This window comes from Phyllostomus hastatus, unplaced genomic scaffold (genome assembly GCF_019186645.2).
Source record: "Phyllostomus hastatus isolate PE091 unplaced genomic scaffold, TTU_PhHast_1.1 phas_scaffold_182, whole genome shotgun sequence".
Classification (NCBI taxonomy): Eukaryota; Metazoa; Chordata; class Mammalia; order Chiroptera; family Phyllostomidae; genus Phyllostomus; species Phyllostomus hastatus.
Genome location: NW_025334013.1, coordinates 28,346,803 through 28,362,646, shown reverse-complemented (window position 1 = coordinate 28,362,646; position 15,844 = coordinate 28,346,803). Strand labels below are relative to the sequence as shown.

Genomic DNA, 15,844 nt, shown 5'->3' with positions numbered 1-15,844 from the left:
AAAACTGGGTCAGCTCCAGGCTCTGTCTCTTACTTTGGTCAAGTTCCTCTAAGTTCTCTCAATATGAAAGACGAATATTCCAACTTCCCATAGAAAGGGCTGTTACAGGAATCACACAAGACTATGTTCATAAAACACCTAGAAAAGATCATGGCATATGACAGATGGTCAAAATATTGTGGCTGTTACTCCTGCCAGGTGCCTAACATTTCTTACATTTGAAGTGTCTTCTCTGAGAACAGGCATACTAGCAGCAATAGGATGGTCTGTTTAATATTAAGGCAATTTGCATATAGAAATGTTGAGCCAATAGACACTTACTCTGTGACTGGGTTAATTCCACAGCTAGGTATTCATCCAAGACAGGTCAAAACTGGCATATCAATACTAGATGTAGCTTTATTTGTAGCAGTCAAAAGATGGAAACAACCTGATTGTCTATCAGCCAGTGGGAGGATAAACAATTTATAGTATATCCGCATATAGGAATACTGCTCAACAATACAAGAAATGAACTACTGATACAGGAAACAACATGGATAGATCTCAAAAGCATTACAAGTGAAAGAAGCCAAACATAAAAGAGTGTATACTGGATGATTCTATGTGTTTGAAATTCTAGAAAGGTGTGATAATAGAAAATGGTGAAGTTGGGGGTATTGATAGCAAAGGGGGAGCGAAATTTTTAGGCTAATGAATATGTTTTCTTTCTTTTAAAAATGTTTTTTTTAATTTATTATTATTTCTTTTTTGGATAGAGGGGAAGAGAGGGAGAGAAACCTTGATGTGGGAGGAAAACACTGATCAGATCAGTTGTCTCTCTCACACACCCCGACTAGGGACCAAACCTACAAACTAGGCATATGTCCTGGCTGAAATAAAACCAGAGACCTTTTGCTTTGTGGGATGATGCCCAACCAAGTGAGCTACACTAGTCAGGGCTGTTTTCCTTCTTGATTGCAATGGTTGTGATTATACAAATGGATTGATTCATCAAAGCTTATTAAACTCAACTTTTAAAATATGTATGCCTATATTGTAGTAAATATTTCAATAAAGTTAATTTTATAAAAAACATACAAATAACTTTTAAACATACAAATAACTTTTAAACATATTTCAATCTCACTATAAATAGATAAGTAAAAATTAAAACTACTTTGAGACACTCATTCTCATCTATCATTTAGTGATAATACAAAAGTTTAACAATACATTCAGTTGATGAATTTTTTAGGAAACTAGTTTTCTCATACATTGCTGATGGGAGAGGGAAAAAAGTACAATTTCCACACAATAGTATCTGACAAATAGCATCTACCCAAATTACAAATGGACTAACATCTAACCCCACAATCTCATTTCTATGATTCTATCCTGTAGAAACACTTGCATATACTATATGCAAAGGACTAGAAACAACCCAAGTATCCATCAACACAAGACTGGTTAAATAAATTATAGTACATCACACAACAGAATGCTAGACTGACCTAAAGAATGAGGAAGATCTCCTTGTATGATATGGAAGAATCTCCAGGAGCATTTTAGCAAAAAAAAAAATAACAAAAAAAAAACAACAAAGAAAGAAAGAAAGAAACCAAGAAAGGAGAAAATCTGAATAAATATTTGAATATCTTATATTTAAATAAATAAATAATAGAAGGATAAGTAAGAAACTAATAAAAATAGTTACTAATAAATCAACTTGCTTTAAATTAGAGCAACACTGGATTCTTTGGAAATAATTTTGGTAAAAGTTACTGAAGTCCTGCCTGGAAATTCCTTCTTTCCTTCTCTCCTTCCCTCCTTCTCTCCCTCCCTTCCTTCTTTTCTACAAAAATGAGTTATTTAGCTACAAGGGGATTTTGGGAGACAGGAAGGCTACTAGTTCCTTGGCTGAAGTCAAGAAGCTCTGTGGCTATAGTTTCCCTGATACCTAAAAGGTCTGGTCTATAGGACTCAGGGAGTTACAGTAAAAACAAATTTAGTGAATGAGATGCCTCGGTAACATGGGATGTCATTCATCTTAAGTATGTAAGGGGAAAGGCTGCCCCCAAGAGCAGTCTAGCTCCTTGACAGGAATGTGTGAAATAGCCCCATGGAAAACACATCGCCTCTTGCTTCAATTTGTCTTGTGTTTGATCATTGATCACTTTGCCCACTACTTCAGAGGCTGATCTTGCTGACAAGACTAGACACCGTACACACTGAAGCCACATATCAATTGCCCAAGCCCCCACCAATGGTTGATTCTACTAATCAACTCCATTTTGATGATACCCCAGTTGGTTGCATCTTTGTAAAATTCTTCTTTTCTTTAAAGAGAAAGCCCATCATATTCTTCATATTAATTATTCCCAGTGGGAAAGAACTGAACAGAAATACAGGCTCTGAACCTTAATTTCTTCCTCGACTCTAATGGCTGAGCCATAGAAAAAGACAGGCAATAAGAAGAGAGTAGCAAGTGATCAGCACCAATTGCTCTGATATACTCTGTAAATCTGTGACTCCATTAAAAATTGAAAATCAGAAAGAAGAGAACTTTAAAATACCTGTACTTTCTGGTCAGCACCCACAGTTTTCCCAGTGGAGTGGTTTCCAAGTTGCTTACTTTCTTGAGATTCACGAATCTCTCCTTTAAGCCTTTCAACCTTAAATACAAAAGTATTTTAAATACTAAAGTTGGAAGGGTGGGGGACTTGTTTTGTTTTCAAAATATGTACGTAATACATGAACACATTCTTTGTGTAAAAAAAATTCAAACAACACATAGGTATATAGAGTAAAAAGTGCTATTTTCCTTCACATAACCTTAACCCAATAATCTCTCTCCCCTTTCCAGAAGTCACACTGTTTACAGTATACTGTTCCTGAAGTTTATCTCCCACATATATATGTATACAAATATATCAGACATAAATATATATCAGCATTAGATATTTAAATTTACAAAGACACTTTGAACATTCTTTGTTTATTCATTCTTTCTAATGATTACAATTTTAAATTTTGATAAAATATACATAACACAGAATTTACCATGCTAACACTTTTTAAGTGTACAGTTCATTACCATTAAGCACATTCACATTATTCTGCAACCAGCACCACCATTCACCTTTGGATTTTTTTTCATCTTGCAAAACTGGAACTCTATACCCATTAACCAGTAATTCCATATTCTGCCCTTTCCATAGTCCTTGGAAACCACCATTCTATTCTGACTACTCTAGGTACCTCTTATAAGTGACATCACATACTATTTGCCTTTTTGGGGGCTTGCTTATTTCAATTAGCATAATGTCTTCAAATTTCATCCATGGTGTATCATATGTCAGAATTTCCTTCCTTTTTCAGGCTGAATAATATTCCATTGTATTTCTATCCATTCTCCTGTCAATAAATACTTAGGTTGCTTCAACCTTTTGGCAATTGTGAGTAATGCTGTTATGAACATGAGTATAAATAAGTACCTGTTAAAGCCCCCTTTTTCAGTTCTTTTGGGTATAATCCAGAAGCAGAATTGCTGGATTATATGGTAGTTCTATGCTTACTTTTTAAAGAAATTGCCATACTGTTTTCCACAGTGGCTGTACCATTTTGCATTCCTACCAGTGAACAAAGATTTTAATCCCTGCACATCATCATCAACACCTGTTATTTTCTGTTATTTTAATAATAGCCATCCTAATGGCTATTTATTCATTCTTGGAACAAAAATTTTTGAGCACCTGCTATATATGCCAGGCACTATGTTACAAACATAGAGATACAATTGTGATATTAATATAAACTAAAATTGAAGGGATATGTAATATATCCAGAACTTGGAAGTACACATTAAAAATCAATTAATTGCTAAGGAGAAGTGGTTAAAAAATGTAACACAACTAAAAGTGTAGTATTAATAATCTCAAACATATTCAGTATAATAGAATAATAATTTCTATTTGGTAACTGTGTTGAGTGTAAACTATTATCTAAATCCCTGCTAAAAAGAAGAGATCATAAATTGACACAATAACAATAAGATTGCTGTTTAGCATAGGTAGTTAAGATGTACAGAATACACATACTGACAGCATGCATTCAAGTCAAAGTATGGCATTTTCCTGGGATGCTGGAGCCACCAGTATCCATCCTCAGTAATGACCAATAGGTGATGTATATCTTTATTGCTCTTCTGTTGGGTTGTTATTCTACACACATTTAAAATAATTCTAAGAACAAATTAAATTAAACAACTTACCACTTCCCCAAGCACTTTTTTTTCTGAGTCCAGTGATCGAACCCGAGTTCTTAAAGCCAGAATTTCCTCATTCAGTCTCTGATTATATTCCTTTGCTTTCTTTAGGTCAATTGAATCTAAAACAGAGGAGAATGCACTCTATTCAACTGGAACAAAGCTTTAATTTGGGGGCATTAACTCTAAAAACTGAGCAAGTGCTGTTTCCTGACTTTGTCATGTCTTTGAATCTGACGTCTAGCCCAAGCATATTTGATCAACCTAACAAAACAGAACAGAATGTTTTTTATTTCTCACACCAAGACTAGTGAATTGGACTTTTGTGTGTAGGATTTCCAGCAATAGAGTTTTTTTCCAGGATCCAGAATTTTAAAACAGTTGAGCCTATCTTCTAGAAGCTAAGTGATTAAAAAGAAAAATGAACTTCCTGGCTTCCTTATGGTCCTGTCTCTCTTACACACCCCACATACTCCTAGATACTTCTTGTCTGTTCACTAACAGCAGGTGCCCCTTAGATGACTGAAGTAGTGAACTAGGAGCAGCGAAAGAACACATTACCATGTTAAACCAAATTAACTCATCAAAGCCATCTCTCTGCTTGTAGCTACACTGCCATTAAAGCAGTAGTCCACTCTCAGTTTAGCACCTAATGTTAAGACTTGCTCTTTCTGGCACTCATCAAGGTTTCAATAATACAAACTTGCTGCTTGCAACTTCCCTGAATTTGTAGCTGTTTCTTTTTAGCTACCCATTTCTCTCCCTCCCTCCCTTCCTTCTTTCCTTCCTTCCTTCCTTTTCCTCCCTTCCTCCCTCCCTCCCTTCCTTCCTTCCTTCTTTACTTCCTTCCTTTCTTTTCTTTCTTTCCTGCTTTAAAGTCTTTGTTTTCCTTCTTCATTGCCTATTTTGTATTTAAGTTGTATTAATTTTTCATTCTTCATTTTTTTCTCCCTCACCAAACTCATTTTTCTCCTTAGTTTGTAAATTTTTTAAATTTGAAAAATGCTGAAAACACATTAAAAAGAAAATAAGTCATTCACAATCCCTACGTATGTAATATATATTCACAACTCATATATATAGTCAAAGTTTATTGAACTGAATGAACACTTGAGATATGTAGGAGATATATTAAGATATATATATACACATACATACATATATATATATATATATGAGAGAGAATACAAACAAGATTTGTTCTATCTTTGGCATATGCAATTTTTTAAATTTTTATTTATTTATTTTTAGAGAGGGAAGGGAGGGAGAAAGAGAGAGAGAGAGAGAGAGAGAGAGAGAGAGAAACATCAATGTGCTGTTGCTGGGAGTCATGGCCTGCAACCCAGGCATGTACCCTGACTAGGAATCGAACCTGCGACACTTTGGTTCGCACCCCGCGCTCAATCCACTGAGCTACTCCAGCCAGGGCTGGCATATGCAATTTTTAAAAATTTAAATAATGTTATACCTACTGTTTGCAGTGTTACTGCCTGCAACTTGACCACTTGCAAACATATCATGGGTATATTGACAGGACAATCTTTATAAAGTCATTTTTTATTTCTTATTTGGAACTATTTTTAATTGAGGTATAACTGTATACTATATAACATACATATCTTAAATGTTCAGTTCAATGAACTTTGACAATTTTATGTACCTGTGAACTTCCCCCCAAACAGACAAAGGACAGTCCCACCACCCCATACAGTTCCCTCACATCCTTTTCAGTCAGCTCTTAACTCCCACCCACCCTCACCTCCTGACTTCTGTCACCATAGGCTTGCTTTGCTTGTTCTTGGTTTTCACATAAATGGAATCTTACAGTATACATGTTTTTTGTGTCAGGCTTGTTTCACTCAATATATATTTTGGGGATTTATCTGTGTTATATCAATAATTTGTCTTCTTTATTCTTCAGTCCATCTTATTAATGTACCACAATTTGTTTATCCATTCTCTCATTTTGTTCTGCATAGTATGTTACTGTCCAAATGTGCTAATTCACTTAACCTCACCATGACTCGGTTTCTTCATCTGTGAAGTGGAGTAATTATACTTACTGCTTGGAATTGTTGTGAGGATTAGAGGGAATGCCTGTAAAGGGCCTGGTAGAGAAGTAGTAGTAACAGTAATAGTAGTAGAAATAGTAATAATAGCAGTAGTGGTGCTATTATTATAATTATTAAATATTATTTTAAAACATTGTTTAATGTTATATTATTATTTTCTGTATTATTATTAAATATTACATCTGCTGCCCTGGCTGGCGTGGCTCAGGGGATTGAACGCCAGTGTGCAAACCAGAGGGTTGCAGGTTCCATTCCCAGATCAGGGCACGTGCCTGGGTTGTGGGCTGGGTCCCCAGTTGGGAGTGTGCACAAAAGGCAACCACACATTGATGTTCCCCTCTCTTTTTCCCTCCCTTCCCCTCTGTCTAAATATAAACAAAATCTTTAAAATAAATAAATAAGTAAATAAATAAATATTACATCTGCTAAAATGACTTACCATTTTCTTTCAGTTTTATCAAATTGTCTTTGAGTTCCTCGATTTCTAGTTGAGCCTTCTCAAGTGCAGTATCTAAAAGAAAACAAAACCACAGGGTGGGGCCGAAGTAGGTTTAGAGTTGTTCATATGGAAAATAATATGATAATTAATAAATGATAATACAAGAATAAACTCTGTTTTTCATACTCACAACTGTAAACCTACTTTTGCCATCCCCGGTATTTGTGTTCAGAGCAAATAATTTGTGTAATAATCAAATTTCAAATAACTGGTGGGCCTCCTATCATGTCAGGATGAAAAATCTCCTAGAAGTAAAAGACTAATACAAATCTTATAAGAGATCATTCCTAATCACAAAGAAAAGGTACATGGGACAAAATCGAGAGAAAATCAGGCAGAAGCTATTAAGAGTCTTAAAGTTGGAGTCGCATGCAGGATGTGCTTAATTTCCCCAGCAAAAAAAAAAATTGACAATATGTGTGAAATGTCTACCAGGGAAATCCCTTACAGACTCAGTATCCAAGTTATTTACAGGGGGCTGGTCACATCTATGCATACATCATCTTCTGCATAGCGCATAATAAAAGTCCAGGCTCTCAGAACAGAAAGAAAGCAGGACTTCGGCATAAACCACACTGTTTGCACAAACAGCTTAGGCACAGTGAGCCACTTTTACATATGACATATTAAAAGACTTGCTAATTCAGCTTCCCAGCAGTCTACTCCCAGTTTACTCACTGTGGAGATAGATTTCAGCTAATAGCTTAGAACCTACCAGACCTACCAGCTGCTGATGGAGCAGGGTGCCATGTGACTGTGTTCTGTTGTGTGCAAATGTTACTGAGTAATGGGTGTACTGCTTTTCCTTTCTCCTGTATTGCAAGTAGCAAATACTGGTTCTCACACAGCCAGATCTCTTTTCTTTTCTTTTTTTAAAAATTTGGCTTATTGGGGTACAATTTGCAGACAGTAAAATTCATCCTTTTAAGTATATAGTTTGACAATTATATACAAGTATGTACCCAGGAATCCAATTAGGATATAGAACAATTCTATTTTCTAAAGTTTATTTGTATTCACTGTTTATGATGCATTCTTTAAAAAATCTCAAGCCTCCTGATTTTTTTTGTTTGTTTTTAATCTCACAATCAATTTGGCAGAATCATTATTATTTTATACATATAAAATTCTTTAGATGTGATCTTAAGGTAAACCATAAATGACATTTGAAAAGAATCAGTCTAATTTCTTCAATAATTGCAAATATAAATATAGAAAGGAGACAATTAAAAATTTTTAAATTTTATACTAAAATAAATTATAAAGCAATTATTATAAAGCAAAATAAAATATAAGCAGTTAAACCATAAAAGCACTAAAAAAATGAAACCTGAGGTGAACATTTTCAATAATATAGTGATAGAGAAAAGTCTTTACACATGAAAACCCAGAAGCCATAAAGAATAGCTCTGGCCCTGGCCAGTGTGGCTCAGTCAGTTGGAGCATTGTCCCTTATACCAAAAGAATAGCTCTGTTAAACATGACCTGACAAATATTAGCATTTCCACATGGCAAAAAAAAAAAAAACAACAACCCAATATCACATTTGTAACCAACATAAAGCTCATATCTAATATATATAAAGAACTCCTGTTCTGGCTGGTATGGCTCAGTGGATTGAACATCAGTCTGTAAACTAATAGGTTGCCAGTTCAATTCCCTGTCTGGACACAGGCCTGGGTTGTGGGGGTGGGGAGTCCCCAGTTGGGAGTGTACAAGAGGCAACTGATTGATGCTTCTTTCACACATAGATGTTTATCTCCCTCTTTTTCTCCCTATCATCCCCTATAAATAAATAAGTAAATAAATAAATAAATTCTTTTTAAAAAAAGAATTGTGCACTTCTTGGTAGGTATGTTATGACTATGCTTCAATAAAAATTTGTGGACACTGAAGAGAGTGAGGGTCTTTATCAGACTTTTACATATTTATCTGAAAAGATTATTTTCTCAAGGTGCTCATGTTTCACCTGAAAAAAAAGGTAATTACACTTAAAACATGGTAGACTTCTGGTCATAGTAGCATAGGTAAACATGGTTTACCTCCTTGCACAACCACATCAAAATTGCAACTATACTATGGAACAAACATCACTCAGATCTACCAGAAATCAAATTGAAGGGAAGTCTGACAACTATGGAATTAAAGAAACCACATCCATCCAGACTGGTAGCAGGGGATGGAGATGTGAAGCAAGCTGGTCCCACATCCATGTGTGGTGGATAAAAATTTTGGAGAGATATCTCAGGAGCAAGGAGTCCCAGCCACACACCAGGTCCATCAGCCCAGGAAGATAAGTACCCATAGCTCCTTGCTGCAAAGATCAGCAGAGACTAAGTCAGTGGAAGAAACTGCTGTGTTCTCAAGCAGTTCCCTTTAAAGAACCCACACATGGACTTGCTCGGACTCACTCCCTCTGAGCTCCAGATGGGGGTTGCTGCTTGAAAGGCACCAGTGGCATACAGGGAGGAAATGATGTGCCTGGCATGAAGGTAAGAGCTGGGGGATAGCTTTCTCCCACTCATAAAGATGGGCAGAGGCCACTGTCCCTTTTCTGAACCCTGCCCCAACAGAGCCAGCAGGTGGGTACCATAGCTGAGATTCCATCAGGTGGCTAACACTGTTTGCCCCACCCTGGAGATCCCCTGAGACTCCATCCCACACAACTTATGGCTCACTCAAGCTGTTAACAGTGACTTTTCCACATGAATGGCTGGTCTTGGCTAATGCTTCACAACTTCCTAAAACCTCTCAACTAAGTAACAGTTGGCCTCAGTGAGCCCCCAGTTCCCATACCTCTTACTAACTGGCCACAGGCCTGTCACTAGCAGCAGACAGCCTAGATTCACAGTTTGGCTTTACCTGGCCAGCACAAGTAGCAACCATCTCAGGTTGTTTTATAGCTTAGGCAGTGTGGTCCTGGACAGAACACAGGTGGGGGCTGAACTTAGCCTATACCACCTGGGAAACCCCAGAGCCTGCGCACCCAGTCTGACAGATACAGGCCATGTCAGAGCACCACTACCCTGTCCCTGCACAGCTGATCCTCCATGGGGTGCAGAGGTTGGTGGTCAGTGGTCACAGCCAATCCTTGCAGTAGAATTTACCTACCAAGAGCAACCAAGGCTCAACTAGAATAGGAGAGTGTACTCAGCCCACACAAAGGGTACACCTTGGGAACTCAGCTTGGTTGATAGAGGAGGCTGTGCCAATGGACTTCATAGGACACCTATTATATTAGGCCACACTACTAAGACAGGGAGTCCTAGCAGCTCTACCTAATACACAGAAATAAACACAGGGAGGCTGCCAAAATGAGGAGACTAAGAAAATGGCCCAAATGAAAGAACAGTTCAAAACTCCAGAAAAACAACCAAACAACATAGAAATGAGCAATCTATCAGATGCAGAGTTCAAAACAATGGTTAAAAGGATGCTCACAGAATTTAGTGCATTAAAAATATTCAGTCAGAAACAAAGGATACTCTAATTGAAATAAAGGACAATTTACAGGGTAACAACAGTAGAATGGATGGTCCAACATTCACATCATAGGGGTGCCAGAAGAAGAAGAGAAAGCAAGAAACTGGAAATCTATTTGAAAAATAATGAAAGAAAACTTCTCTAATTTGGTGAAGAAAATAGACATGCAAGTCCAGGAAGCACAGAGAGCCCCAAACAAGATAAATACAAAGAGGCCCACTCCTAGACACATCATAATTAAAATGCCAAAGGTTAAAGATAAAGAGAGAATCTTAAAAGCAGCAAGAGAAAAGCAGTTAGTTACCTACAGATGAGTTCCCATAAGACTGTCAGCTGATTTCTCAAAAGAAACTTTGCAGGCTAGAAGGGATTGGCAAGAAATATTGAAAGTCATGAAAAGCAGGGACCTACACCCAAGATTGTTCTACCCAGCAAAGATACCATTTAGAATAGAAGGGCAGATTAAGGACTATCTCAGACAAAAAAAAAAAGTTCATCATTACAAAGTCATTACTATATGAAATGTTAAAGGGACTTATTTAAGAAAAAGATCAAAACTATGAACAATAAAATGGCAATAAATACATATCTATCAACAACTGAATCTAAAAAACAAACTAGGCAAACAAGAATAGAGACAGAATCATAGATACAGAGAGCATTTTAATGATTGCCAAATGGGAGGTGGGTGAAGAGGTAAGGGAATTAAGAAGTACAAATTGGTAGTTACAGAATTGCCATAAGGATGTAAAGTACAGTACAGGAAATGGAATAGCCAAAGAACTTATATGCATGACCCATGGATATGAACAAGGTTGTGTGGATTGCCTGAGGGAGTGGGTTTGCTGGGTAGAGGGGGGCAAAGAGGGAAAATTGGGACAACTGTAATAGCATAATCAAAAAAATAGAATTGTAAGAAAACAAGGTCAGAAATGTTCTTCTGTAACTACAGCTTACCTAATTTAGTCTGTTCCTTCTCATTTCCTTGCAGTTCATCAGCGAGCCTTCGGATTTCCTCATGGGCCATCCTTAACCTCTTTGCTATTTGTTCCACATCTCCCTCTGTGCAGTTTTGTGACATTCCATCTTCTTCTATGTCTTTGTTATGGAACTAAAATAAAAGTATTGTTAGTAATAAAACAAAAAGTATACTCTTAGGATATTGCACTATTTTATACGTGTTTAAAAACCAATAAAGTAACCAACAATATTCATTTATATGAATCTTTTCATTAAGTTGAACCACTCAAATTTGGTGATATTTGATTATTTTTGACCTATAAACATGCCTGTAGTATGTGGGTTTTTGACTTTGTGCAGGAAAGATTTCACAATATGAGTCTGGGTGATTTTGATACTACATTTATTAATGCTGTTGACAGTAAACAAAGGAAAGGTTTAGGGTAGAAGTAACAGGAGAGAGCCTAGGCAGAGATCTGCTTTGGTTCCCTAGAAAAGTTACAGGTAAGGAGTAAGGTAAGGCAGGGCTGCTGTTAGGTCACTGGAAAGTAAAAGTCAGAGACAGAAGTGAGTCAAGGAGGGCTGCTTTTAGTTCACCAGAAAGTCAGAGAAAATGGGGGTCCCAGACACAGGATCAATGGGTAAGCCCAGGTCAAGTTGCTGCTGCCCACTGCTCCCTGGCTGCAAGTCTCCTTGGGACCCTCAGAGTTAGGAAATATTGTAAAAGGTTCATGCCCAGAAAGGGGTGTTGGTGTGCTCTACAGAAAGCCTGCCCTGAGTCTTTTTCCTGAGGGCTTTTTATCATTTTTCTGCAGGTGAGAAACTTCACCTGAAGCGGGAGGGCTTTGGCAGGTTATTAATCAGCTTTCCAGGTGTATTTTTAACATGCTGATTTGTCACAATGAGAGCATGGGGGGGGGGTGGGAATATTCTTTGCCCTGCTATACTTTTATCTTGAGTCTATCTGGCTTTTAATGAGGTTTTTGTTATTTGTTCCCCTGATTTCATCTGTCCTTGGGTTTAGCTGACACAAATGACATTAATTGGGCATCTGTGCTCTATGTCCCAGACCAGGGAAATTTAAACTAGGTATTCTTTGGTTAGGAAGGAGAGTTATAAACCATTCACTCAAGTGTCTTTGGTTGGGGAGATAAGCTCTTGAGATTCACAAGCCGGCTGTAAGTTGCTCAAACTGTTTGGCCTTGTTTCATTTTCTTGTCTCAGTTTCCCCATTCCACTTACCCAGGAATTTTTCTAGCTTCTTACTACCCCATTTCAAACTGATCATATTTAAAATACTGTGCTTTACTATGGAAGTGGCAGAGTGGGCTGCATGGTGAGGGGCGAGGGAGGAAAACTGAGACAACTATATTAGCAAAATCAATAAAATCTTTTTTAAAAGGAAAATAAATAAAATAATGTGCTTTACATTTTAAAGGACTCCTCAAAAGAGGAGCTTCAAACATATTTGGAAGGAAGTATGTACTGTCCCAGTGTGATTTTTCCACATTTTCCAAATGTGTATTATATCCTTACAAAATGCAAGAGTTTCTTCTTTCTTACTGCTGTGTAATATTCCATTGTGTAAATGTACCACAGTTTTTTTTATCCACTCATCTATTGATGGGCCCTTCAGCTGTTCCCAAATCTTGGCTACTATAAATAATGCTGCAATGTACATAGGGGTACTTATATTCTTTTGAATTGGTATTTTGGGTTTCTTCAGATAAGTTCCCAGAAGTGGAATTGCTAAATCTTACCTTTTGCAACAGCATGGATGGACCTGGAGAGTATTATGTAAGTGAGATAAGAGAGTCAGAAAAAAGATAAATACCATATGATTTCACTTATATGTGACATGAACAAAATAAACAATCAAAATAGAAACAAACTCATAGACACAGAAAACACACTGACAGCTATCAGAAGAGAGGGGGCTAGAGTGAAAAAGGTAAAGGGATTAGCAAAAATAAATACTCATAGAAAGACAGTATAGTGATTACAAGAGGGAAGGAGGCGTGGTAAATCATGACAGAAAGAGACTTGACTTTGCATGGTGAACACACAATACAATTTATAGGTGATGTAGTATAGAATTTATACCTGAGACCTATATAATTTTATTAAGCAGTGTTACCCCAATAAATTCAATAAAAATTAAGTAAGTTATGCTAATATAATATACAGTGCGGTAGCTATAACACTGTGCTGAAATATCTGTAAATTGTTGAGTAGACCTTAAAAGTTCTCATCACAAGAAAAAAATTCTGTAACTACATATTGTGATGCAAATTAACCAGATTTATTGTGGTGGTCATTTCTTTTTTTTTTAAATGTATTTTATTGATTATGCTATTACAGTTGTCCCATTTCCCCCCTTCTCTCCCCTTCACCCTGTACCCCCTCTCCCACCCATGTTCCCCCCCTTTAGTTCATGTCCATGTGTCATTCTTATGAGTTCTTTAGCTTCTACATTTCCCGTACTATTCTTGCCCTCCCCCTATCTATTATCAACCTACATTCTATGCTACTTATTCTCTATACCTTTTCCCCCCTCTCCTCCTCCCACCCCCCCCCCTGCTGCTAGCCCTCCATGTGCCCTCCATTTCTGTGGTTCTGTTCCTGTTCTAGTTGTTTACTTAGTTTCTTTTGGTTTTGCTTTAGGTGTAGTTGTTAATAATTGTGAGTTTGCTGTCCTTTTACTATACATGTCTTTTCTTTATCTTCTTTTCTTAGATAAGTCCCTTTAGCGTTTCATAAAATAAGGGCTTGGTGATGATGAACTCCTTTAACTTGACCTTATCTGAAAAGCACTTTATCTTCCCTTCCATTCTAAATGAGAGCTTTGCTGGATAGAGCAATCTGGGATGTAGGTCCTTGTCTTTCATGGCTTGAAATATTTCTTTCCAGCCCCTTCTTGCCTGTAAGGTCTCTTTTGAGAAGTCAGCTGACAGTCTGATGGGAACTCCTTTGTAGGTTACTGTCCCCTTATCTCTTGCTGCTTCTAGGATTCTCTCCTTCGTTTTTACCTTGGCTAATGTAATTATGATGTGCCTTGGTGTGTTTCTTCTTGGGTCCAACTTCTTTGGGGCTCTCTGAGCTTCTTGGATTTCTTGGAAGACTGTTCCCTTTGCCAGATTGGGGAAGTTCTCCTTTATTATTTGTTCCAATACGTGCTCCATCTGTTGCTTTTTCTCCTTCCTGTTCTGGTACCCCTATAATTCGGATGTTGGAACATTTAAAGGTGTCCTGGATGCTCTTAAGCTTTTCCTCGATTTTTTTGAATTCTTATTTCATCATGCTTTCCTGCTTGGTTGATTCTATCTTCCTTCTGGTCCACTGTATTGTTTTGAGACTCAGATTCCTTCCTTTCACTATTGGCTCTCCTCCGCGTATCTTCCTGCATCTCTTTTATGGTAACCTGCATCTTTTCATCTAAATTGCGCCCCAAATCAACCAATTCCGTGAGCTTTCTGATCACCAGTGTTTTGAACTGTGCATCTGATAGATTGGCTATTTCTTGGTCGCTCAAAAGGATGAGTCCTGGGGGACTGATCTGTTCTGTTGGATACATGTCTTATGTCTTTCCCTGTCTCTGGTCGCTCTTGTTACGGTGGGGGGTGGCGGAGCCTTAGGTGTTCACTGGGGCTGGGCACTCTGGTCGCTAGATTGTGATGTTATATGTGTGGGCGGGAGTGGGAGGGGACAATGGCAATAGTTTCTTTCTCCCGGGCTCAGACCCTTCTTTGGGATCCTGGGCTGCGAGCTCTGCCCTGGTCCACAATCGCTGCCTCATTGGGTCCCCCAGCCACAGCTTGCGTTCTCAGGGATCACCGCTGCGTTCCTGCGCCCCAGATGGCTGTCGCGCCGATTTTGCGCCAAACTTTCCCCAACCTCCGCGCGCTGCCGACCCACGCCAGCCCCGTGCCCGCCCGGCTCGTCGTCTCCTACCGGTCTGGATGTACGGGTTTACTTCAACTTCTTGGCTGTCCGACTTCCATACGGATAAATCCTGTCAGTTCTGAGTGATATTCTATCTGTAAATTATTGTTCTAATCTTGGTTGTGCGAGGAGGCACGGTGTGTCCACCTATTCCTCCATCTTGCCGGAAGTCTCTGTGGTGGTCATTTCTTGATATATACAAATATTAAACCATTATGCTGTGCATGTGAAATAATAAAATCGTGCATATCAATTATACCTTAATAAAAAGTAAACAAAATGGAAAAACATCCATAAGGTTTTATAAAAAAGTAATCGCTAGAGTTGATTCCTTACATATAATGTCCAAAAACAAGCAAAACTAAACTACTACATATATTGTTCAAAAATGCATGCCTCTGTGGGGAGGAAGGGGGCTGTGATCAGAAAGGTATATGAAGGAAGATTAGCAATGTTATATTCTTGACAGGACCAGTGGCCACATGGCTGTTTGCTCTACAACTGTTAAACTGTAGTTTTTAAGCTTTATAATTTTCTGCATATACATATTTCACAATAAAAATTTAAAACTCTTGATTTGTGGCATTAAATATCATCTCTTCATTCTGTTGTCCAACAATAGAGTGGTTAAATAAATTTTGA

General features: G+C 37.8%; 1 protein-coding gene across 1 annotated transcript in view; it reads right to left on the bottom strand.

The window, feature by feature from the left end:
• Positions 1-15,844, bottom strand: part of CCDC30 (coiled-coil domain containing 30) — a 100,301-nt gene that overhangs the window by 61,329 nt on the left and 23,128 nt on the right. The window contains exons 5-8 of the mRNA XM_045860021.1: positions 11,258-11,411; positions 6,758-6,829; positions 4,253-4,368; positions 2,556-2,654 (exon numbers count right to left, since the gene is read on the bottom strand). Coding sequence (XP_045715977.1) covers positions 2,556-2,654; positions 4,253-4,368; positions 6,758-6,829; positions 11,258-11,411 — 441 coding nt within the window. The remainder of the gene's footprint in view (positions 1-2,555; positions 2,655-4,252; positions 4,369-6,757; positions 6,830-11,257; positions 11,412-15,844) is intronic.